Source organism: Carassius auratus, chromosome 41, assembly GCF_003368295.1.
Source record: "Carassius auratus strain Wakin chromosome 41, ASM336829v1, whole genome shotgun sequence".
NCBI lineage: Eukaryota > Metazoa > Chordata > Actinopteri > Cypriniformes > Cyprinidae > Carassius > Carassius auratus.
In genome coordinates, this window is record NC_039283.1 from 23,583,995 (window position 1) to 23,606,465 (window position 22,471).

At 35.8% G+C, this 22,471-nt stretch overlaps 2 protein-coding genes and 1 long non-coding RNA gene across 3 annotated transcripts in view; 2 read left to right on the plus strand and 1 right to left on the minus strand.

The window, feature by feature from the left end:
• The first annotated feature begins 5,819 nt into the window (after positions 1-5,819).
• Positions 5,820-8,661, plus strand: LOC113059685 (uncharacterized). Its single transcript, XR_003278130.1, has 4 exons — positions 5,820-5,918; positions 6,747-6,816; positions 7,243-7,424; positions 8,389-8,661. It is a non-coding gene; the product is annotated as an uncharacterized LOC113059685 (long non-coding RNA).
• A 1,178-nt stretch (positions 8,662-9,839) lies between these two features.
• On the plus strand, positions 9,840-18,842 carry LOC113059334 (probable C-mannosyltransferase DPY19L1). The gene is made up of 22 exons (XM_026227760.1): positions 9,840-10,047; positions 10,528-10,552; positions 10,637-10,724; positions 10,996-11,133; positions 11,253-11,373; positions 11,836-11,929; positions 12,086-12,143; positions 12,232-12,323; positions 12,528-12,627; positions 14,884-14,961; positions 15,046-15,132; positions 15,388-15,447; positions 15,527-15,607; positions 15,716-15,817; positions 15,894-15,965; positions 16,186-16,256; positions 16,362-16,386; positions 16,583-16,702; positions 16,824-16,998; positions 17,082-17,181; positions 17,282-17,407; positions 17,487-18,842. The coding sequence occupies exons 1-22, from the start codon at positions 9,840-9,842 to the stop codon at positions 17,656-17,658; spliced, it is 2,193 nt and encodes a 730-aa protein (XP_026083545.1). The 3' UTR covers positions 17,659-18,842.
• A 476-nt stretch (positions 18,843-19,318) lies between these two features.
• The window catches only part of LOC113059335 (sodium bicarbonate cotransporter 3-like), a 30,443-nt gene continuing 27,290 nt past the window's right edge, over positions 19,319-22,471 (minus strand). The window contains exons 25-26 of the mRNA XM_026227761.1: positions 22,088-22,195; positions 19,319-21,482 (exon numbers count right to left, since the gene is read on the minus strand). Coding sequence (XP_026083546.1) covers positions 21,401-21,482; positions 22,088-22,195 — 190 coding nt within the window. The 3' untranslated portion in view covers positions 19,319-21,400. The remainder of the gene's footprint in view (positions 21,483-22,087; positions 22,196-22,471) is intronic.

The following is a 22,471-nucleotide window of genomic DNA, read 5'->3' on the forward strand; positions in this document are numbered from 1 at the left end:
CAGACTTTACACATCACTCTGAGCAGGTGTGTCTGTACAGACAAGAACAGAGAGAAACCTTAAAGGAATAGCTCACACAAAAATCATCATTCTGTCATTATTTATTCACAAAGGGTCACTTTTGAAGATCATAGTTTAATAATCAAATGAATGATTGATAAAGCATGTCGTAAAGGGAATTAGGAGCAGACACACGTTTCTTGTGCTTTGCTCAGACAGCTGATAAACTCTCAGTGTGATTGATGTTCTGTTCTCTCAGATAAATGGCATCTGTGCAACCCAGGAGGGCTCTAATTGAATTGGTTTCCAGAGAATACTAATGGGGCGTAATGTTGAGATAACTGAAGCCCTAAGAATAAGTGATCATTGACAGCATGTGTTTCTTGCCAGTAATAAACATGTCACACAGACGGCCAGTCAGTAGCTGCAACGCAATTACATCACTGCACCACACACACACACACACACACACACACACACACACACACACACACACACACACACACACAGAGAGAGAGATACACAGCACTCCAAACACATCTTACACAGAATAGCACAACTATTTGTTATCACTAAAAGTGTGCAAAAATAGTTTGGGGTCAGTAAGATTTTTTTTTTTTTTTTATCTTGGCAACATTTAAGTAATAAAACTAATATTGTGAAATATTACTGGAAATGCAGATGCTCAAGAAATATTTTCTGACTTCTTCATCAGTGCTGCTTAATATATATATATATATATATATATATATATATATATATATATATATATATACACACACACACACACATATACATACATACATACATACATATATGTATATGAATTGACTTTTGTTTTATAATTAGATTTATTAATTTATTGCTTTAATGTTCATTTTAGTTAAAGTTTTAGTAATTCTGTTATTGTAATTAGTTTTTTTTAAATATATGGCTATATAGTTTTATTCATTTGTATTTCCGCTCCCCGCCATATATATATATATATATATATATATATATATATATATATATATATATATACATATTTTCACACATATTTTGGTAACATTTATTTTGTATTGTTTCATAGTTATCTCATAGTTTTAATTACTTGAATTTGATTTTACTCATGCATAAACTCTTTTGACACTCACATTCACACTTATAAACTTGGCTCAGCAAGTGAGAGAAAGTGAGCCAGTTTTCACTGTCCCATGATTACACTGGCATGTCTTTAGCCCGTCTGGGAAATATTTTTGCAGAGTTTTGGGGAACCTTCAGGGCACAAAAGCCCTTTACATAAACACTGATCCCTGATTCACTCTTCAGCAGGCCATTCGTACATGTGGTCAGTGGGTGGCTTTGCTGAATCTCCTTTTGATAATGGTACATTTTATCATCAGACTGAACTCAAATGTGATGTCATCACCTCTTTAGGGCATTTTTGCAGAACAGATTAGACATATGCAGATGAAAATAGCATTTTAAATAATATTAAATGAGAAAGATTTTTTCATGTTATACAATAAAAATAATATTAGTATACTATGCTTTGTCATGTACTTAATTATGCATCAATTTTCAATCTATGTGCGTAACTCAAACCACACAAAAATGTGAATAAAAAGCCTCCTATTCAACCTGCCTTCCAAATGATGATACAGCTGCCTCTGCTTGTTGGCTTTCATGATGGGCCAAGTGTACTGGCGACCCCAGCGGCTGGACCGGAGGTGTCATCAGCTAACAGCAGAACCCATGCTCTCACCCTCCAAACGGGCCAGATCTCAGCTATGTTTGGTGAAAAAACAAATTCCCTCAGTGTGGCCACAAGCTGTGCTAACAACCACCGACATTTCAGTGGCATCCATAACCATAACTTTCAAGATGGGCACAGAGTCTCGTTATTGTGTTTAAGTTATGTCTAGTGCCAATGATTCACTCAGAGGCCATGAAGGGCCATGGTGAAGATCAGTACAGCAGTGGAAAGCAATTCATCACATGGCACCCAAGACCATGACTGTCAAGTCAAGTCAAAGAGATTAAGTAAATTGTAATACAGTATATAAGGTTAAAAAAGCACTTTATTAATGTAAATATATGATATAATCCACAATCTAAAATAAAGTACTTTTCAAATAAATGAATTATTATATAATTAATTTATTTGTGTATATATATATATATATATATATATATATATATATATATATATATACACACACACACAAAGATATATATATATAATCTATTGTTTGACTTTAATTGGATAATCTATCATTTTTAATAATCTAGAATTATCTTTTATAAAGTTATTTATATTTTAATAATAATTTTTAATAACTAATATAATTACTTTTTATTACATATTGATAATACATGTGATGTTATATAAATAAAAACAGATATTTTGTATTAGATCATTTATAACAAGCTATTTTTTCTTCTTCTAAGGAAACAAGTCAAACTGTGAGTAAGACATTGCATTTGTCAGGTTCTCATGCATGCTTTCCAGTGAAAGTAAGCATCTTTCTGATCCCAAGGCCTACAAGTAAAAAAAGACAGTGAAAACAAACGGTTCCTCCTTCAGATGCCCTGTTGAGATGTCTGCTCTGGCGGTCTGGAGATGAAGAGAAACCTCACAAGCCTAATTCTCAGCATGTTCCAGACTAAACAGATTCCTGTTGCTTTAGTTCCTTCAGCTTCACTTAAAGAGCTCTATCCAACTTATTGTGGTACCATCAAGAATTTCATAGTAAACACACACCACTTATTAAACTTTTCACAAAAAGTATTTTTAAGACACTTAAGCCACACTTAAAATGTATGAATTTTAATGCATTTGAAATAAATCTTGAACAAAATGGCACCTGAAACCAGTGATTCTATACATTTTCTCAGATCTTCTGAGATCTAAATGTACTTTTGTAAGCTATTTTAAAATTATAAAAACTGGACCCAAAATCATTTTATTGACTCTAAATCTTTTTTCTTTTTATTATTAATTTTAAAACCAACAAACTAATTATGCGAAATAAACTGCTATTTTCTTCCACATAAATGTTTTGTTATGTTATGCAACATTTATACATTCTTAAGTGTGCAACTTCTAATTGTCCCAAAACTTTTTGTCGCAACTGTAGATTTTGTTTTAAAAAATAAATAAATAATTTACATATAGTGAACACGTGCATCTTAAAGTAAATTACAATTATTTGAGTCATTCCTCTTTTTAATTTATTATTCATTTAAACAACTAATCGTGAAGAGACACTTAGAACCGCTTAAATATTATAAATATGATTGAATATCCATTTAAATCAACAAGTTAACCATAAAAGCCTATTATATGAATTATAGCCCGCTTTCAAAGCTCGTCTGGCTCACAGCTGAACTTGCTGTATCACAGCGACATCTAGCGGTTGCTCTTATCTGAACGCATGGCCTCGTGTCCATTCTCCAACGGATTACTGAGCCAGTTCTTTAGTGAATGAGTGAATGAATTCGATATAGCATTACTTACTATTTCTTCAATATCTTTTGGTTAATGTATATATTTTTGTCTTCGTTTTTCAAATGACATTTTTATACAATTGGGCCTGTAGTTCAAGAAATAATTAATTACGGGGAAGTCGTGGCCTAATGGTTAGAGGGTTGGACTCCCAATCGAAGGGTTGTGAGTTCTAGTCTCGGGCCGGATGGAATTGTGGGTGGGGGTAGTGCATGAACAGCTCTCTCTCTACCTTCAATACCACGACTTAGGTGCCCTTGAGCAAGGCATCGAACCCCCAACTGCTCCCTTGGCGCTGGTGTGTGTGTGTGTGTGTGTGTGTGTGTGTGTGCGCGCGCATTTCGGATGGGTTAAATGCAGAGCACAAATTCTGAGTATGGGTCACCATACTTGGCTGAATTGTCACTTCACTTTCACTTTTTAATAGCAGTTTGAAGATATTGTTCCTTCAGATTTTAAACATGCTGTGGTTCAACCTCTGATTAAAAAAATACAAATAAAAATCCAACCTGGACGCTATTGTTCTCTGTAATTATAAACTTTTATAATACTAGAGAAATGTGTCTGTGTAGGCTACAGTTGTAGTCTTTCTTAGACATGCACAGATTTTTAGAAAGCTCTTCATGGCACAGAAATGGCACTTTTAAAGGTTTTTAATGACCTTTTATTGGTCACTGAATCAGGAGATTAAGCCATTCTTATGATATTAGATCTGACTTTTGCATTTGACACCAATGATCATAATATCCTATTTTCCCGGTTGGAACATGTTGTCAGTATTAAGGGTACTGCTCTGGAGTGGTTCAGTTCTTCACTTCCAGGACTTTTTCTGTCCACCTTGGTGACTTTGTTTCCTCATCAGTAGGCTACCCCTTCCATTTGGAGTCCCTAAACTTGAGGGAAACTAAATGTTCTGAGAATGGACCCTAATGGGAGCATATACATGGAAAATAGCATTGGGCCAAGAATAGAGCCTTGAGGTTCTTTCTCTGTTATGCAGATGACACATAAATTTATTTGCCATTGAAACGGAAACATGCCAATCTTTTAAAGGTCCTGTTTTTCATGCTTTTTTGAAGCTTTGATAGTGTTTACAGTGTGCAATATAGCATGTGTTCATGTTTCAGGTGTAAAAAAACACAGTATTTTTCACACAATTCACCTTCATCTTCACACAATTCATCTGTATGCCGCTGTTTTCACAGTCATAAAAAAAAGGCTGATGTCTTCCTTGATCTATAAAGTTCCTCCTTCAGAAATACGTAACGAGTTCTGATTGTGCCAGCGGTTCCTGTCTTGTGATTCGACACCAGCTGAGCGCACGCTGACCTCCTGGAAACGCGATTGGACTATTTTTGAGAAGCAAGAGGGTAGGATTTGTTTTGAAAACCTGGCAATCCTGATCTGAACCATAGACAGTAAAAGAACGCACATACGGGAGATGTACTTATAATCACAGGAGAGTTTTTACAGACGAGATGCGCATGAAAATCGCATTCGATTTTTTTGCACAGCCCTAACATCTAGTTAACAAAGCTAAACAGGGATGGTAGGATGTAATCCAAATGGGTCGGTTTTTGTAGGCGAATTCTGTTAAATAAAATATCTCGCATGGCATTGAACTTTGAGCTTTAGAATATTACAGATATTATTTATACTCTAACAACAACATTATACACTAACTAAAGTTTAAAACATGGGATCACGAAGAACGGGACCTTTGAAACTTCTGTTTGCCTCACTGTAACAAATTTCTGTAGTTTTCACAGCATTATTACTGTAAAACGGGCAAATGCTTACTGTAAAACCTGTATACAGCATGTTACTGTAGATCTGCAAAGCATCATGGTCAATTTTCAATGGTGGGAAATTCTACAGTAAAAATATTTTTTTCTGTGAATCACAATGCAGCAATTTCTAGAGGATTTTTTTTCCCCCAGAAATGGAAAGCTGAAAAGCTAGATTCCACACTTTCATTGGAATTTTAACTTCAGAAAGGTAACTTTGCTGATTTATTTCCACAGTTTACTCTAGTCAAGTTAACTATTTGTTCAACTAATTTATTATTTATTATTATTTGTTCAAGAGTGCACTGAGAGAGAGAGAGGTAAAAAGAGCGGGACACTTCCTAGTAAACTCGTGTCTTGTGTGCATTTTATTAGCAAAAAAAAAAAAAAAAAATAGTGCATAATTTCGATCGATTTTCTAATCTGGCAACATTCGATAACGTCATCAGTTTAGAGAAGGATAGCATTGTTGAATAAAAATTAAATTGGAATTGTGTATGTGTCTGTTGGTGCACTAGAAGGAGTTTTCTCCAGCCAGCTAACGTCAACTGTCACCGCCGACACCGGGTGCGTGCGTGTGGAGCAGTGAAGCCAAGCCAGCCGACTCCAGAGTCCAGACTCGACAGAAAACGCAGTTAGAGGTAAGACTTAACACATTTTTCATAGGTTCATGATTTTTCTGAAAATCATCGCAAGTCAAACCGCAGAAACAAGATTGTTGATAGTCTAATTTGAAGTGCCATTCCCGACATGTGGGAGCATACTGTATAAAGATTTGTCTTCTCTGGCAACATTAACGTACATTTATAACGTCTTCAGTTTGATTAAAGAGTAACGTTTAGTATTGTTGAATAACATTAATTTGAAATTGTGTATTTGATGTATGTGCTGACGCGGTAGACGTTTGAATAATCTCACTCGTCTTTTTTTTTTTTTTTTGCTTGCTATTAACGTTGGCGCCTGAAGAGTCAGACATTTAAGCGGGCCGATTCGAAAGTTTTATTCATTCGAGAGTTTTATTCATGACACGTGGAAGCATAATAATATATATATATATATATATATATATATATATATATATATATATATATATATATATATATATATATATATATATTAAGATTTTTCGAGATCTTACTCGTATTTTTATTTGCCATTTGATTCATTTCTTACAGCAAAGAGGCCTTAACAATTAATCCAGGTAACGTTACATAAATTACATGAACTGGCATGTAACTATACAGTGTTTTTCAAATGCAAGGAATGTTGTTTCTCTTCAGACACAATCCCTAGAAAGTGCACATAAAACGTGCAAACATTAAGACATTTTGTGCGTTACAGACCTACATGTACCGATATTACTCAAAACCTAAACCAGCTAACGTTAGATCTCAAAAGACACACTTTCCCTTATGAATATTGTACTTGTGATTTCTAAAAGTGTTTTTTCTGTTTATTCTGTGTTACAGGAAACTTCACCCCAAGCAGACGTTGAGGACCAGATTTCTCTGCCAAGCACTCTAAGACTCATCATGCTCGGTAAGATCCCAGCACTAGACATACTCAATAGATCCCCATTTTAAGTATATATGTATATTAAGTGTTTAGTATATTTGTATCGATTCACTGTGTGAACAAGGTTTTACGTCATTTTACACTGATCCAATAGAAAAAAATGAGGTCAATGCATGTATTCAAAACTTCATTTTAAAAGGTCACACTCACTCATCCTGTGTAATCCATGTCTCCAGTATTCTGTTATATGATCAGGACTTTACAGACACCCAGATTTTTACTAAATGAAGTGCACAAATTCTGCACTGTGCATACATGTGCATACATGTGCAGGCTCACTACCTGGCTGTGCATCAGAGGATGTTATGAAAGTGAACTGGGTAGCAAAGTGTTTTTTTTGCCAAACAGTAAACCCTATCAGATTGAATGCTATACAAATTCATTTTTTAGGAGAGTCCATTCTGGGGGCAAATAGGTGGATGCTTTCCATCGAGGGCAGAGTTCTCCAACCAAATCCAACTGAGTGACCGTTTCGAATTCACTTCTGCTCTGGCTGTCCTTTTTGCATCATACTATATATTTAACATGGAATATCCTGCGGAGGCAGCCACCACATTAGAATGTATCCAGAGGTAAGCACTTATTTGTTGTTGATATATTTTTGACTAGGAATGGGAACAAATATTTGAGTACTCATTCTTTAACCACCTACCTGATTAGTAAAATACTTATCAAAGTGTTTATTTGGGATTATATGGACTGTTGTGTAATTTTTAAACATCAAACTTTTATTTTAACTCACCATGCAAATGGTAGAAAAGTAAGCACAGCCGCTCTAAAGTCTAAAATTCATGCACATCACATTTTCTTTTCGTCACTTTATTACTAAAGTACTTGGTTTTTAGAGTACTTCTAAATTACTCAAACTTCCCATCTCTACTCTTCACACTTCCATTATTGTGCTCACTGTTATGAGCATATAAAATATCAAAACTAAAAATATTTATTTAAAAGACCATTTGTGAAGCTGTTTCATGACTAACGTCTATGAATTGTTGCAATATGATTTTGTCAAAGTTTAATAGACAGACAAATTGAAAGGTCACGATGACCGAGATCACAGTCTTTGAAGATGAATTGAGCAGCTCTATTTTATAATCTCTCTCTCAGCATCTAAGCAGGGCAAAGGCTTTTCAGTGTGTTCAGTCTCATGTCTCTTTACATGTCCACTCTGGATGTTACAACACTTTAATACTCCTAGATAACAACACATTTCATCCTCTCTTGGAACGAAAGTGGCTAACTTCTGTCAACCTCATCTACAAGCAAGAACATAGATTTTAGATTCTGAAATAAAAAAATAAACGATTTTAGAATCTATGCAATAGCTAGGTGAATCGATTTTTCTCTCCAGGCCCTAATATGTGTGTTTTAAGTAAGAGTTTTGGTTTATAGAGAAGTGGACATTGTATTACATGTTGTATTACACGTTGATTGGCTAAATCAAATGATCCAATCAAACTTTTATATATTGTCATCAACCCATCTGTCTTGCTTATAAACCTTTCCATTAATAATTAATTTCTTCCACTGCAGGGTAGAAGACTCCAGCCCAGGAAATTGTCTAATTCAGGCCCGTTTCTGAAGAAAAATACAGTTCTGGGAGAAAAACAACATTCAGGGACCAAATTCTACTGTTTGAAATCCTGCTGTTTTTAAATAATTAAATTTGCCTTTTATACATTCTAATTTTAACCGAACATATTAATCCATTTGAACAGGATTGATTTGTATGTTCAGAAAAGTGTTGTTGTATACAAAACTAAATGAAATGTTAACAGACAAATGTTTACCTATTGAAGATTTTTTTTTTTTTTTTTTGCTATGCTATTTTTATTTTATGAATTTAGAAATTAAAAGTGTGAAAAGTTATCAATAAATGGCATTTTTTTTGCAAAAACAGTGTCTTCATTTTACAGTACACAAAATTAATGCTGTAATCCTTATTACAGTAGTAAAATATGTGAGGTGATGAAACACAGTACTGTGATTATTACTGTAAAAAAAGTTTACAGTATTTGTAAAGTTACTGCAGTTAAGTTTACAGTAAGCATACTGTGAAATGAACTACAGCAACTTACTAGCTAATTGCTGCCAGCAAGTTGCTGTAAATTTCACAGTATTCTTCTTACAGTGCTGCCTCAGAGACATCAAATGTTGGATTTTATATTCTAATGAGACCAAGACTGAACTTATGATATTTGGTCCAAACTACTAATAAGGCCTCTAACATTGATCTGGGCACTTTGCTTCCCCATGTTAAATCCACTGTTAAAAATCTGGGTATAATAATGGACATGGATTTTAAACTTGACAAACAGATAAACTCTGTAGTAAAGTCAAATCATAAAGTTTTATCAGTTAAGGCTTTTATCTAAGATTAAGGCTTTGTTAAATGTTTTTATTTCATTTCGTTTAGACTATTGTAATGCCTTCTATGATGGTTTCAACTCTCACACATTGCAGTTAGTGCAGAATGCTGCAGCTCGACTTTTAACTCAAACACATAAACGGGAACATATTTCCCCCATATTGTCTTCCTTGGCTTCCACTCTGTTTAACAATGGGTTTTAAAGTTTTAGTGGTCTTATACAACTGTAGGTTTCATCCAGGTCTTTGATGTCTGCTGACTTGCTGGCTGTCCTAAGCACAGGGGAGATTGTGCATTTGCAGTAGCTGCCCCTAAACTCTGGAATTCATTACCACTGTAAATTCCCAATGAATAAAATAGGCTACCAGTTTATGTATGTGCAGAGTTACCATGGGTTATTCAAACACGTTGTCATGTTTACTCGACGTCAAGCGGACAGTTGAGCGCAGCGTCCAGACGGGGGCGATGGCCGCTTCATTCAACAGATCAGTGGAGTCCCACAGCACTGAAACTGTGCAGAACCACAGATGTGAGGCGCAAGGAAGAGTCAAACAACTGGTTTTATCGCGTATCTACGCTCCTGCCTCTCACCTGTAACAGACAGAAATATGAAAACATGGTAGTTAAAACCAGAAAACCAAATGCCAAGGACCAGAGCAGCGAGAAGGACAGGAGTCAGTCCGTGTCGGGGACCAAAACCAAGCGTGTGAAAGATGCAAAGTGCTCGGCTTTGAGTAAAAACGGACTTTTTGTGGGGTTCATTAGAAACAAATTAGGTTTGAGCCCGTCCGCTTTTGCAAGAGGAATTTCAGTATTGGTCCTCGGTAAGGCGTTTTTTCTTAGCCGCGAACGTTAGCTAACGGTTATTCAGATTAGCATCTAGCATGATCTCAGTGTCAGTTTTGTAGCCTCTCGCGTGTAAACAACAAAGATGTAACGCTATAGAACTAATATTCGGATTTATTCTTAAACTCCAAATTACCAGTTTAAACTTCAAGGTTATTGGGGAATGCTCACATGTTTACTCTAGTTAGCAACCAATCAAATTTCATTCATAAAACTTCAGTTATTAACCAATGATGACCCAACATCAACACATTTATTTGTCTGTAACATATAAACTACCCGCAGTTTTAACACAGATATTAACTGGTTGAAATTACTGACCAGAACTACTGATTTGTTTTAAAGTAGGAAGCTTCTATCACATCATCTAATAGAGACTCATTCTGTTTGGTCAGATAAGAGTCCCGTGGCGATCAGTCTTTGGACAGTCACCTAACCTTATGTGTTTATTTCCACAGCTCTTATTGTGGGATTTTTACACTGGTAAGTAGCTTTAGATCTTTAAATTCTGAACATAGAGTATTTCCTCCTGTTGTGACAAAATAAATACTGTCCTGTGTTTCTCAGGTATCATCTCTCACATATATTTGAAAATGACAGACACTTTTCCCACATGTCGTCCTTGGAAAAGGAGATGGCCTTTCGAACAGAGATGGTTATTGTTGCCTCCTTTTTTATTTACACATTTCCAATATGATTACTATATAATTAACTGTAATATACTATGTTTGTCCAGATAGGTTTGGGTAATTTATTGCTATTGTAATGACAGGGTCTGTATTATCCTGAGTTAGCCCTACAGTGTATATATAGCCCTCCTTCACCTTGCAACTCATTTGGTTAAATGCATAGCTTGAACTTTAATTGACATCTTGCTAAATTAGGTAATTTTCTCAAAGCAGCATTATCCTATTTTGTCTTTTTAGGGACTGTATTACTCATACTTTAAGACCATCATTGAGGCTCCTTCTTTCATGGACGGTCTTTATATGATCATGAACGACCGCCTCACTGAATACCCTCTGGTGATAAACACTCTAAAGAGGTTTAACTTGTACCCTGAGGTGAGATGATCTCTTTGGCATCTTCTGAATATCAGTGAAATCTTTTTATTCCACAGTATTTGCTTAAAGTCTTGAGCTCTGAAGTTAAAAACCTTTATTGCTCTGTTCTGTACTTGCAGGTGGTTTTGGCCAGCTGGTACAGAGCGTACACCAGCACAATGGATTTCTTTGGGATCCCTACTAAGATGTGTTGGAACATCAACAGAGGGGAGGGTCTAGATCCGGTGGAAAGTTGTGAAGGTGAACACATCTATTTGTTGTTTAATTTTAAAAGCATTTAAAGTACATTGTAAATAACTGTAGAGCCCCCCACACGATATTCAGACTCAACTCATTTTAGTTGGATTGTGGACCACAAATGAAGTATGCATGACCTGTTAATTAATTTAATAGTTTTTCTTTATAAAAGTCACCTTTAATTTGTCTTGCTGCCTTAGAAAACTTTCCTTCATTGTTGTAATTTAAAGTGCATGCTTTAGAAATAGGTCTTGAACCTTTTTTTTGTTTTTGCACTCGCTGACGTTTTTTTTTTACAGCTTTCACTTCTGCTAACACACTCATCATGATGAGGGTTTATTTTTGTAAAGTGGTATTAAGCTGCAGAAAAAAGTGAAAGCAGAAGGTGCTTTTTATTCACCGTGTCACTGACTGCCAAAAGTTCTTAATTTCATGGATATTTTACTTTGAGTGGCTTTTCCACAGGTTTGGGGGATCCCGCATACTTTTATGTCACATTTGTGTTCCTGTTAAATGGGGCAATGATGAGCCTCTTCTTCATTTATGGAACATATCTGAGGTAAGGCAGCCTAGATGAAACATCTCAGAGTCAGTTAATTGATAAGGAAAAAAGTGCATATTTGAGTTAGTTTTGATTATAAATGAGTTGATCCTGATAGCATGGTTTTAAAAGCTACATCATAACATGTACATACTTTTTTGGCTGTTCTTATAGTGGCAGTCGACTGGGTGGCACTGTTACAGTTCTGTGTTTCTTCTTTAATCATGGAGAGGTAAAGCAGATTGTTTTCTAAGCATCTCAAGCGAATGAATTTTTTCACTACAGACTTTCTGTCTCTCTTTTGAACCCTTGAATCCCAGAGTACTCGGGTCATGTGGACACCACCTCTGAGAGAGAGCTTCTCCTACCCCTTCCTGGTTCTGCAGATGCTTCTGCTCACTTACATCCTCCGGTAACTTGCTTTCTTCCCCAAATTTGGTGTAATCATAGCAATTTCACGTTCATATTCAACCTTTCATGTTCATGTTCACCCTTTTTCTTCGTGATTTGAAATCTCACCAGACATATTTAAGCAGTGTTTGTGCTAATGTTCATTCAAAGTTTGATTATTTTGTACAATTAAAATTAATCTTGTTGGATTTTTGATTTTTTTAAGGACAAGGAACCCAAGCAAGAACACCATGATGGCTCTGGGAATCTCCAATATTTTCTTCATGCTGCCATGGCAGTTTGCTCAGTTTGTTCTTCTTACTCAGGCGAGTGGTTTGAAGAAAGCAGCTGAATATTGCATTTTGCTTCTGTAACCTTTCGTCCCTAACATCCATGGATAAGTGTTTGACTAAAATACACTAGTTGTAAAAAGTTTGGGATCAGTAAGATTTGAAAAAAGTTTTTGAAATACACTTTTTTTCATAGTTTGGCTGGTCCTGCGACTTCTAGTCAGGTGCGACTTATTTATCAAAAAAAATTTGACATGAACTGAGAGAAATGAACCAAGAGAAATGAACCAATAGAAGCCACGAGAGGGCGCTCTATGCTGCTCAGTGCTCATTTTGGAATAAAAAATTATATATATATATATATATATATATATATATATATATATATATATATATATATATATATATATATATATATATATACAGTATTGTTCAAAATAATAGCAGTACAATGTGACTAACCAGAATAATCAAGGTTTTTAGTATATTTTTTATTGCTACGTGGCAAACAAGTTACCAGTAGGTTCAGTAGATTGTCAGAAAACAAACAAGACCCAGCATTCATGATATGCACGCTCTTAAGGCTGTGCAATTGGGCAATTAGTTGAAAGGGGTGTGTTCAAAAAAATAGCAGTGTCTACCTTTGACTGTACAAACTCAAAACTATTTTGTACAAACATTTTTTTTTTCTGGGATTTAGCAATCCTGTGAATCACTAAACTAATATTTAGTTGTATGACCACAGTTTTTTAAAACTGCTTGACATCTGTGTGGCATGGAGTCAACCAACTTGTGGCACCTCTCAGCTGTTATTCCACTCCATGATTCTTTAACAACATTCCACAATTCATTCACATTTCTTGGTTTTGCTTCAGAAACAGCATTTTTGATATCACCCCACAAGTTCTCAATTGGATTAAGGTCTGGAGATTGGGCTGGCCACTCCATAACATTAATTTTGTTGGTTTGGAACCAAGACTTTGCCCGTTTACTAGTGTGTTTTGGGTCATTGTCTTGTTGAAACAACCATTTCAAGGGCATGTCCTCTTCAGCATAGGGCAACATGACCTCTTCAAGTATTTTAACATATGCAAACTGATCCATGATCCCTGGTATGCGATAAATAGGCCCAACACCATAGTAGGAGAAACATGCCCATATCATGATGCTTGCACCTCCATGCGTCACTGTCTTCACTGTGTACTGTGGCTTGAATTCAGAGTTTGGGGGTCGTCTCACAAACTGCCTGTGGCCCTTGGACCCAAAAAGAACAATTTTACTCTCATCAGTCCACAAAATGTTCCTCCATTTCTCTTTAGGCCAGTTGATGTGTTCTTTGGCAAATTGTAACCTCTTCTGCACATGCCTTTTTTTTAACAGAGGGACTTTGCGGGGGATTCTTGAAAATAGATTAGCTTCACACAGACGTCTTCTAACTATCACAGTACTATCATTTTTTGCACCTCTTTATAGGTTTTCCCCTCTCTAATCAACTTTTTAATCAAAGTACGCTGTTCTTCTGAACAATGTCTTGAACGACCCATTTTCCTCAGCTTTCAAATGCATGTTCAACAAGTGTTGGCTTCATCCTTAAATAGGGGCCACCTGATTCACACCTGTTTCTTCACAAAATTGAAGACCTCAGTGATTGAATGCCACACTGCTATTTTTTTGAACACACCCCTTTCAACTAATTCAACTAATTGCCCAATTGCACAGCCTTAAGAGCGTGCATATCATGAATGCTGGGTCTCATTTGTTTTCTGAGAATCTACTGAACCTACTGGTAACTTGTTTGCCACGTAGCAATAAAAAAATATACGAAAAACCTTGATTATTCTGGTTAGTCACATTGTACTGCTATTATTTTGAACAATACTGTATATATATATATATTATTCTATTTTATTATTTTTTTTTTTTTTTTAGGATTCTTTTATGAATAGAAAGTAAAAAAAAAATGCTCATTTAAAATCTAAATGTTTTGTTCCATGTTTACTGTTTCTTTTGATCAATTTAATGTATTCTTGCTGAATAAAAGTATTAAATTATTCTTTAAAAACAAAAAAATCTTACTTATCCTAAACTTTTAAACAGTATTGATAGTTTCCTAATAGAAATATAAGACAGTTCACCTCCACCTGAAGAAAACCTACCGTAGATCAGCATAACATGATTGCCTGTCTCAGGAAAATCATGCAATGCACTTTTCAATTTCATCCATAATGAGAAAATTGTTTTGCTGCAAGATAGCAAAGGATGCTATAACAAGAATGTTTGCTTGTTTTACAGGTGGCATCACTTTTTGCTTCATACATCTTGGGATATCTGAGTCCGGCAAAAATCCAGTCCGTCTTAGTGACACACATGGTAATGTAACGTGATCTAGACTTGACTGATGGAGCCACAATATTGCTCATGTTGTCTTTCTGATTCACCGACTGCTCCTCACAGATCTCCCTGGCTGTCTGTTTTCTTCTGATGTTCGGGAACTCGATGCTGCTGACGTCCTTCTACGCCTCTTCACTGATCTCCATCTGGGTGAGTTGGAGAGATAAAGGCTCATTTGCTACTTGCTCAGGAAAGCACACAGGGACGTGTAATCGGTTTCTAGGACACCAGAAGCTGATATGATGAATGCTGTCTCGTGTAGAAAATGCTGGCAAAATAGTGCCATAGTCTGGCCAAATAAGTATCCATGAGTAAGTACAAAGTACCTACAAATAGGTGACCTCAAACACAAACATACTGTGAAGAAACATGTCAGTTTTACTGGATGGTCTGCTTTCATTTCAGGGCGTAATTTCACTCAGGGATCGTTTGGTCGGTATATTCAAACCTGGATTCTTCACATGGGTAAGAGCACCAGTATTGACTAATGCCTCAGTAAAATGTGCCTGAACTGACTACCAAAAAACAATTGTGTTCGTGTTAGGTCATGCAGTGTCTTGCATGGGTGGTCTCCACTGTTGTTCTGAAGTTCATGCTCTCAGTGATTTTTGGGGCATCAGATGATGTGAGTAAAATGAGAGCAGTGCTGTTTTCTCTTGCTGTGAACATCAGTTAGCTTTAGCTTCAGGGGTCCGCTGGGCTTTTGACATTTTCATTTTGTTTTGAAATATAGGCCCACATCAGCAGTCTGATCAAATCCAAGTTCACAAGTTACAAAGACTTTGACACAATGATGTACACGTGTGCGGCTGAGTTTGACTTCATCGAAACAGAGGTGGGTAATGTGATCTATTTCCTTGCAATCAGTCATCCGTTTCCCCTTTTTTTCATTGTGCTTGATGTATTTGCAGACTCTCATCCGGTACATCAAAACCATGCTGCTTCCAGTTAACGTGCTGATTGTGGCTTTTATTGCTGGAAGGGTGAGTTGTTTTCACTTCAATAATGGATGATTTCCCTCTCTTAAGTTTTGGTATGCGTGTTCTGCTTTTATCTATAGGCACCGATATTCTATGTTTAAAGTTTTCTGTCGGTTTGGTGTTTATCAGTTGGTTTATAGAGTTTAGCCTTTTCTCATAAGCATAAGGAAATCTACACACTAAAGTTCTCTCCATATGCTTCCTCCTTGTTTCCTGAGTACAGACTATCCAGGACATCATTGGGTTCCTCAGAAATGAGAAGACCGAAAAGTCAGATCATGATGAAATGGAGCAGTAAGTATTTTATATATCTTCAGCACTTCACTGGCATGCTTGATTTGAACAGTAAACAGACAATATGTGAAATACGAAAGGAAAAAATATAACTGTCTTTTGCAGAAGCCAGATGTTGGCAAAGGGAGTGGTAAGATGCTTTAGTTTTATTATGTATAGCTTTTTGTTTTTGTTGTATTATTTTTTCCTTCTGAATTGAGATATATATATATATATATATATATATATATATATATATATATATATATATATATAAGAAATGAATGTGACCCATGGCACACAAGTTGATATCCAGAGGCTGTATTTATCTTGTGATGTTTGTCTAGCTGGTTTATCACGGTCTGCAGCTGGTGGCGTTTGCAGCGCTGGCTGTGCTCATCATGAGACTGAAGCTCTTCCTCACTCCTCACATGTGCATCATGTCCTGTCTGATCTGCTCCAGACAGGTGACTGACCGTTCACGCTCTGTCACTCACCCATAAATCTCCACAATGCAAGGAAGCTGATTTGAGCAAAAGCTTTTAAATGAAAAATGTGATGTGACTAATGTTTTGATTTCATCTGCAGCTGTTCGGCTGGGTAGGAGAGAAGTTTAAACTCCAGCTGACTGTCGTGGGAATATTGTCCATCATGGCAGTCCAAGGAATCGCCAATCTGCAGAGTCAATGGGACATCATAGGAGAATTCAGTAACTTACCTCAGGAAGAGCTCCTGGAGTGGATCAAGGACAACACAAGGCCTAGTAAGAAACTTTTGCAGTTCATCTGCACAGAATGAAACAGTTGAGCAGTGTCTGACTCCTGCATCCATGTAATATTCCCGTAGATGCTGTGTTTGCTGGTGCAATGCCCACCATGGCGAGTGTGAAACTGTCCACAGGAAGAGCCATAGTGAACCACCCGCACTATGAAGATGCAGGATTGAGGTAGACATGATTTAACATACATTTTCCCTAATTAATATTTAATTCTTATAGTAATGTTCTGCCATTGTAAAGCGTTTGATTTAATTTTGTCCTTATTCAGAGAAAGAACAAAGATGGTGTATGCCATGTACAGCCGAAAGCCAGCTGAGGTAGTGAGGCGAAACTTGATAAAGCTGCAGGTGGACTATTTCATCCTTGAGGACTCGTGGTGCACCAGACGCTCCAAGTAAATGCCGCATACTTTGACTTAATACCAATGTTTGAGCATTTCTTCTATCTCATGTGTGTTTCTTCTTCACCTCCAGGCCCGGTTGCAGCATGCCTGAGATCTGGGACGTGGAGGATGCCCAGAATGCAGGAAAAGTGCCACTTTGCACCATCATGTGGAAGGATTCACGTCCTCACTTCTCCACTATCTTTCACAACAGCATTTACAAAGTCCTACGAGTTCCCAAAACCGTGAGAGATATGAGATAACAGCAATTTTCCCATCACCTTACTGTTTTCCTGTCTTTGATATGGTGTGTGTGTGTATATACACAGCTTTTTTTCAGGTCAGATGGGTTTTCTGGAGCCCTGCTATTGCCACTTTGGTGTCCGTTTTGTTTTGATAAGCTGTAAGAGATGTTTCAACCGCAGTGAGAGAGTCAATCAGTATTGAATCAAACCCTTTTCAATTAAAGGAATAGTTCCCCTAAAAATGAAATTTGCCAAAAATTTACTTACCTTCAGCTCATCCAAAATATAGATGAGTTTGTTTCTTCATCAAAACAGATTTGTTCAAACGCACACTCATTCTGACGGCACCCATTCACTGCAGAGGATCCATTGGTGAGCAAGTGATGTAATGCTAAACTTCTCTGAATCTTTTCTGATGAAGAAACAAACTCCTCTACATCTTGGTTGGCCTAATTTTCAGCAGATTTTCAGTTTTGATGTACTATTCCTTTAACCATCTGCTCTCATGCCTGTTGAAATGTCTTTAATGGGATGACTGTGATTCTTGCCATCGATGGTGCTGCTGTTTGACAGTTGTGTATTGGTCTGGAGAATTGTTAACTTAAATCCTGTGCAAAAATGTTTTATTCAATCTCTTTTCAACCTGTGAAGTATTGTAAAACACTTTTCATGTATAGTTTTAACATTTACTTTTGTTGTGGTCAGATGCCATTACCAAAGTGACCTACAAAAAAGTTATATATATAGTTTAAGGGAGGATTATGATAGAAATCTGAAAACTCAATTTAATTAGTCAGTGGTTGTAAATAAACTGCTTTTTACTCTATATGTGTGGAAATCATGGTCAGTATTAGAGAATCTTAGAGTATTGTTTTGTTTTTTTGATCCTTTAAATGTCTTGCTCAGCTGTATTTTAATTTAGATCATGGCGGTATCTGTACTGAGGTTTACCAATGCTAGCTAGTCTTGTGCTCATTTCCCAACAGTCAGGAAATAGTAACAGAAAAGTTTTTGTCCCAGGTTCTAATCTGATGTCATGTAATAATAATCCTTTTAAAAACCAAGCTGAAGGTCTGGAATCACTGCCATAGTATTATTAAAGATATCAATTTGTACTGTATTCTGTTGTAATTTAGAACTCGATTTTTCATTTCATATCAGAACATTTTTTATTGCACCAATTAAATGTTATTTGAATCATTCATTGGATCTTTTCGTTGTTTCTGAGTATATTGTTGATGTTGAAATTGATGCACAGTGTGTGTTTTCATCCAATGACCACAATGTGGTCAGATTATTTCTCTGATTAAGTTTGTTCCTTTTTTATTTGTATATTGCTAATAAGAGTAAAACAATTTTATATAGTCCCCATTAATGCTCAGAAAAAAATTTTTTTGGGCTAGTTATAGTGTGACTTATCTTATTAACTTATGAGTTCTGCGGTTGTACTTCTGTTTTTTTTTTCTTCTTTTTTTCGTATATGTGGTTCGAGGCACCGGTGAATGCATGGATAAAAGTAATCTTATCAGAGCATGTTCAAAACAAAACTATAATCAGGAACTTATTTTAAATGTTGCCATTTTTAATGATCTATTGTCGTTTGAAGATTCATGCAACCCGCAGTAGAACTATGGATTATTCAGGAAAAATCCCACACATTAAAAACCAACACAAACGCTTAAGACACATTTCCATTTTTCCTTTAATAGACAACTTCAACATTACAAAAGACAGCTCTCTCCCCTGTGTGTGTATTTTGTACAAATTCAAAACTAAAATGTCCTACATTTTCTTAAATATTGATTTGGCCAAAAGGGAAACATCGGTCTAAACTGAGCAGATTTCTGTAAAATTACATGTACATTGTGCAGACAGAAGCTCAGAACATCACGGCAGCAATACTTGTTCAAAGTCTTACTTCAAAAGGCTAAAGGAAGGTACTAACTGCATATGACTGAAAATCTGAAGGAGGATATTACATGTTTATTCCAACCCACAGACTCCAGCATTTATTGGTCATTATTTAACAAGCAACTTGCAGCAAGAATGAAAGTGTACAGAATGAACCTACTGATTTACAAATCAAAGAGTGCTTTCACATACAGTATAGCAGTCAGAGGTATTTCATTTTCACTGTAGGATCTATGAAGGGCTGTGAGCAAGCTGGTTTACTACTGCATGTATACCAAAATACAAATGAGCTATACTTGTCAACTCCTAAACCTATGGAAGTTTGCACCACAGACTAAAAAATACAAGGTAGATTCTACCTTTTATCTAACAATTCAGACTTTTCCCCCTTGCAATTCACAATTATTTTTTTTATTTTTTTTAATTGCAAGAAAAGAAAATCTGAATTACCTTTTTTCTTTTTCTTTTTTATCCATGGTGGAAATAAGCTTTCACGCAGTATAAACCAGTTCAAAAGAAATTCTCTCTCTCTTTATATATATATAATTGACACTTTGCAAAAAAGGTCAACATCTGTAGACTGTTAAATGTTTTTGGCATGAACAAAATGGCAATGGCACAACTATTTTGTCCAGTGTAATATTAAAAGACATGTCTCATTAAAATGAAGAGTAAAAAGGAGGACATGTGATCATTTTTCAAAGTGTGGGGAAAGAGTGCAAAGTTTCCTGAGACTACTCTAGATTAAATCAGTTGTTGTCAGGCCTACAGCCGCGATGGCAAGCCTACCTAAAGTGCACATTAACACCAGTAACAGAAGAGGAAAGAAATGACAGGCCAACAACACTGCAGCAGTCCTTCCTCCATCATACCTCTGCATCGCCTGCTTAACCATTAAATGACCATTAATAAATTAGTTGATTAACACATTGAACAAATCATAAGTACTAACAATACAAAATTCTCTTTTACAACACTAAAAAGAGAATTAATATAAACACTTAAAAATAAACGTGGGGGAAAACTCTCAATTTACATTACTTAAGGTTGAATTTTCTGAACTGCTATTTATTTTCAGAGTGACTGCAAGAATTGATCTCACTTTGTTCTCAATCTGACTGTTATAATATAGAATTTGTACATAAATCAAGTAATCTGTCAGACCGTCAATTGGAATGACATTGTTACAAAGCACAATAATAATAATTTACGTTGTAATTCATATTTAAATGTCCTTCATGTGACATTTTGAAGTGTTCGCTTTGCACACTCTTTTCCCAGTAGTTTGGAAGGTCTGTCATGCAGCCTAATGTCACCAACTTTGGTCTCAGTGAGACGTTTTCTCATATATGCATTTATATAAAAAAAAAAAAAAAGCAGCACCCTGCAACAAACATCATTTTAATGTACTTGAAAAACATCCAGGGTGATAATCTGAAAACTGTGGTACCATGAGAAATAAGATTTTGGAGTGTAAAACTAATTCTAAAAGACTTTGTCTTCATATCTATCTCAAGAAAAAATAAATAACTAAATGAAATAAAAATATGAAACCTAAGAGTCTTGAGTTCTGCATAACATACCCTACAGTATATGCTAGAAATCATGGTGCTTTATTCATATTAAAAACTAAAAGTACAAAATAAAAAGGTTTGTTGGTTTGGTTAAAAATAGAAACTTAGATAAATATACCTGGAAGTCATTTCTCAGCCCTCTTTCGGGCATCTCTACCTTTGGCTGGACTTAGGCAGGTTGGTAGGGCCAAAGGAACAGAGCAACACTGTTCCAGACTAGAGGATTCTGGGAAGGGCCCTGCAAGTGTCCACAGTGAGCTCTTAAAGTCTGTCTATCATAAAGATGTCTCTGTATCCACACATTTATCCCCTTGCTCGTCTTCTACATTGATCTTAATACAAACCATCTTCTCTTCTCTGTAAAACAAAAACAAAAGATTAAGGAAATATTTATTCGAAGCAGATTCCCAGCAACATTTTTCTAAATGTTAATATCGTCATACTTGTAACACACAATATCACAACCAATGAAGCGCAAACAACGTCATTCAAAGGAATATTTAAAAGCAAATCCAGCAAATTTATAAACAATGGATAGAGGCCTGGTCACATGAAGGTAATAAATAAAAACATGATAAATAAAAATAAGCAAACTAATATTTTTTATAAAATGTATTTTTTTATTTTTATTTAAAAATATACTTTTATAAAATAAATAAACAATATTATAATTTTTAGTTTTAAATTGATGTTATTGTTTTCCTTTATGCCAAACAATTTCATATAAACTAATAAACTTTATGAATATAAATGTTTTATATACTTAGAATTATATAGGCATCATATGCAATAAATAAACTATTCATAAACACTGTCCTGTATAAGTAGTTGCACTGAATCAAATTTAACAATACAGATTAAAATGTAAACTTGGGCAAACAGGCTGATGAAAAATATACCATTGTTCTGTACAGCTATGCAGGAGAAAAACAAGCACGAGGTTAGAGGGTCAATGGCTATACCTGGCACTAGGTTTCAATACTTTGGCACTGTCAGAGCTCATGGCAACAGCTTTCCACACAGCAGTTTTGGGCATCTCATCAGATATGTTAACCATAGAGGGGTCAGTGCTGCAGAAAAGACACATCAGAGCACTTACAGCTGGTCGGCCACACTTTAACACACTCATTTCTCTTCCTGTTCACCAGCACTGTGCTTGATGGCCTTTTGATTTATAAAGCAAGGAAATCACATGAGATGAACCAAGGAAAGCCTTCCCAGCGCAGAACCCGTGTGTTATTTCAGAGGTGAGCATTTAATGTTGTTGTGATGATGTTCATGAGCAATTTGTCATGTTAGTAATCAAAGCACCTTGATTGCGTCATCTCCACCAGCAGATAGACAAA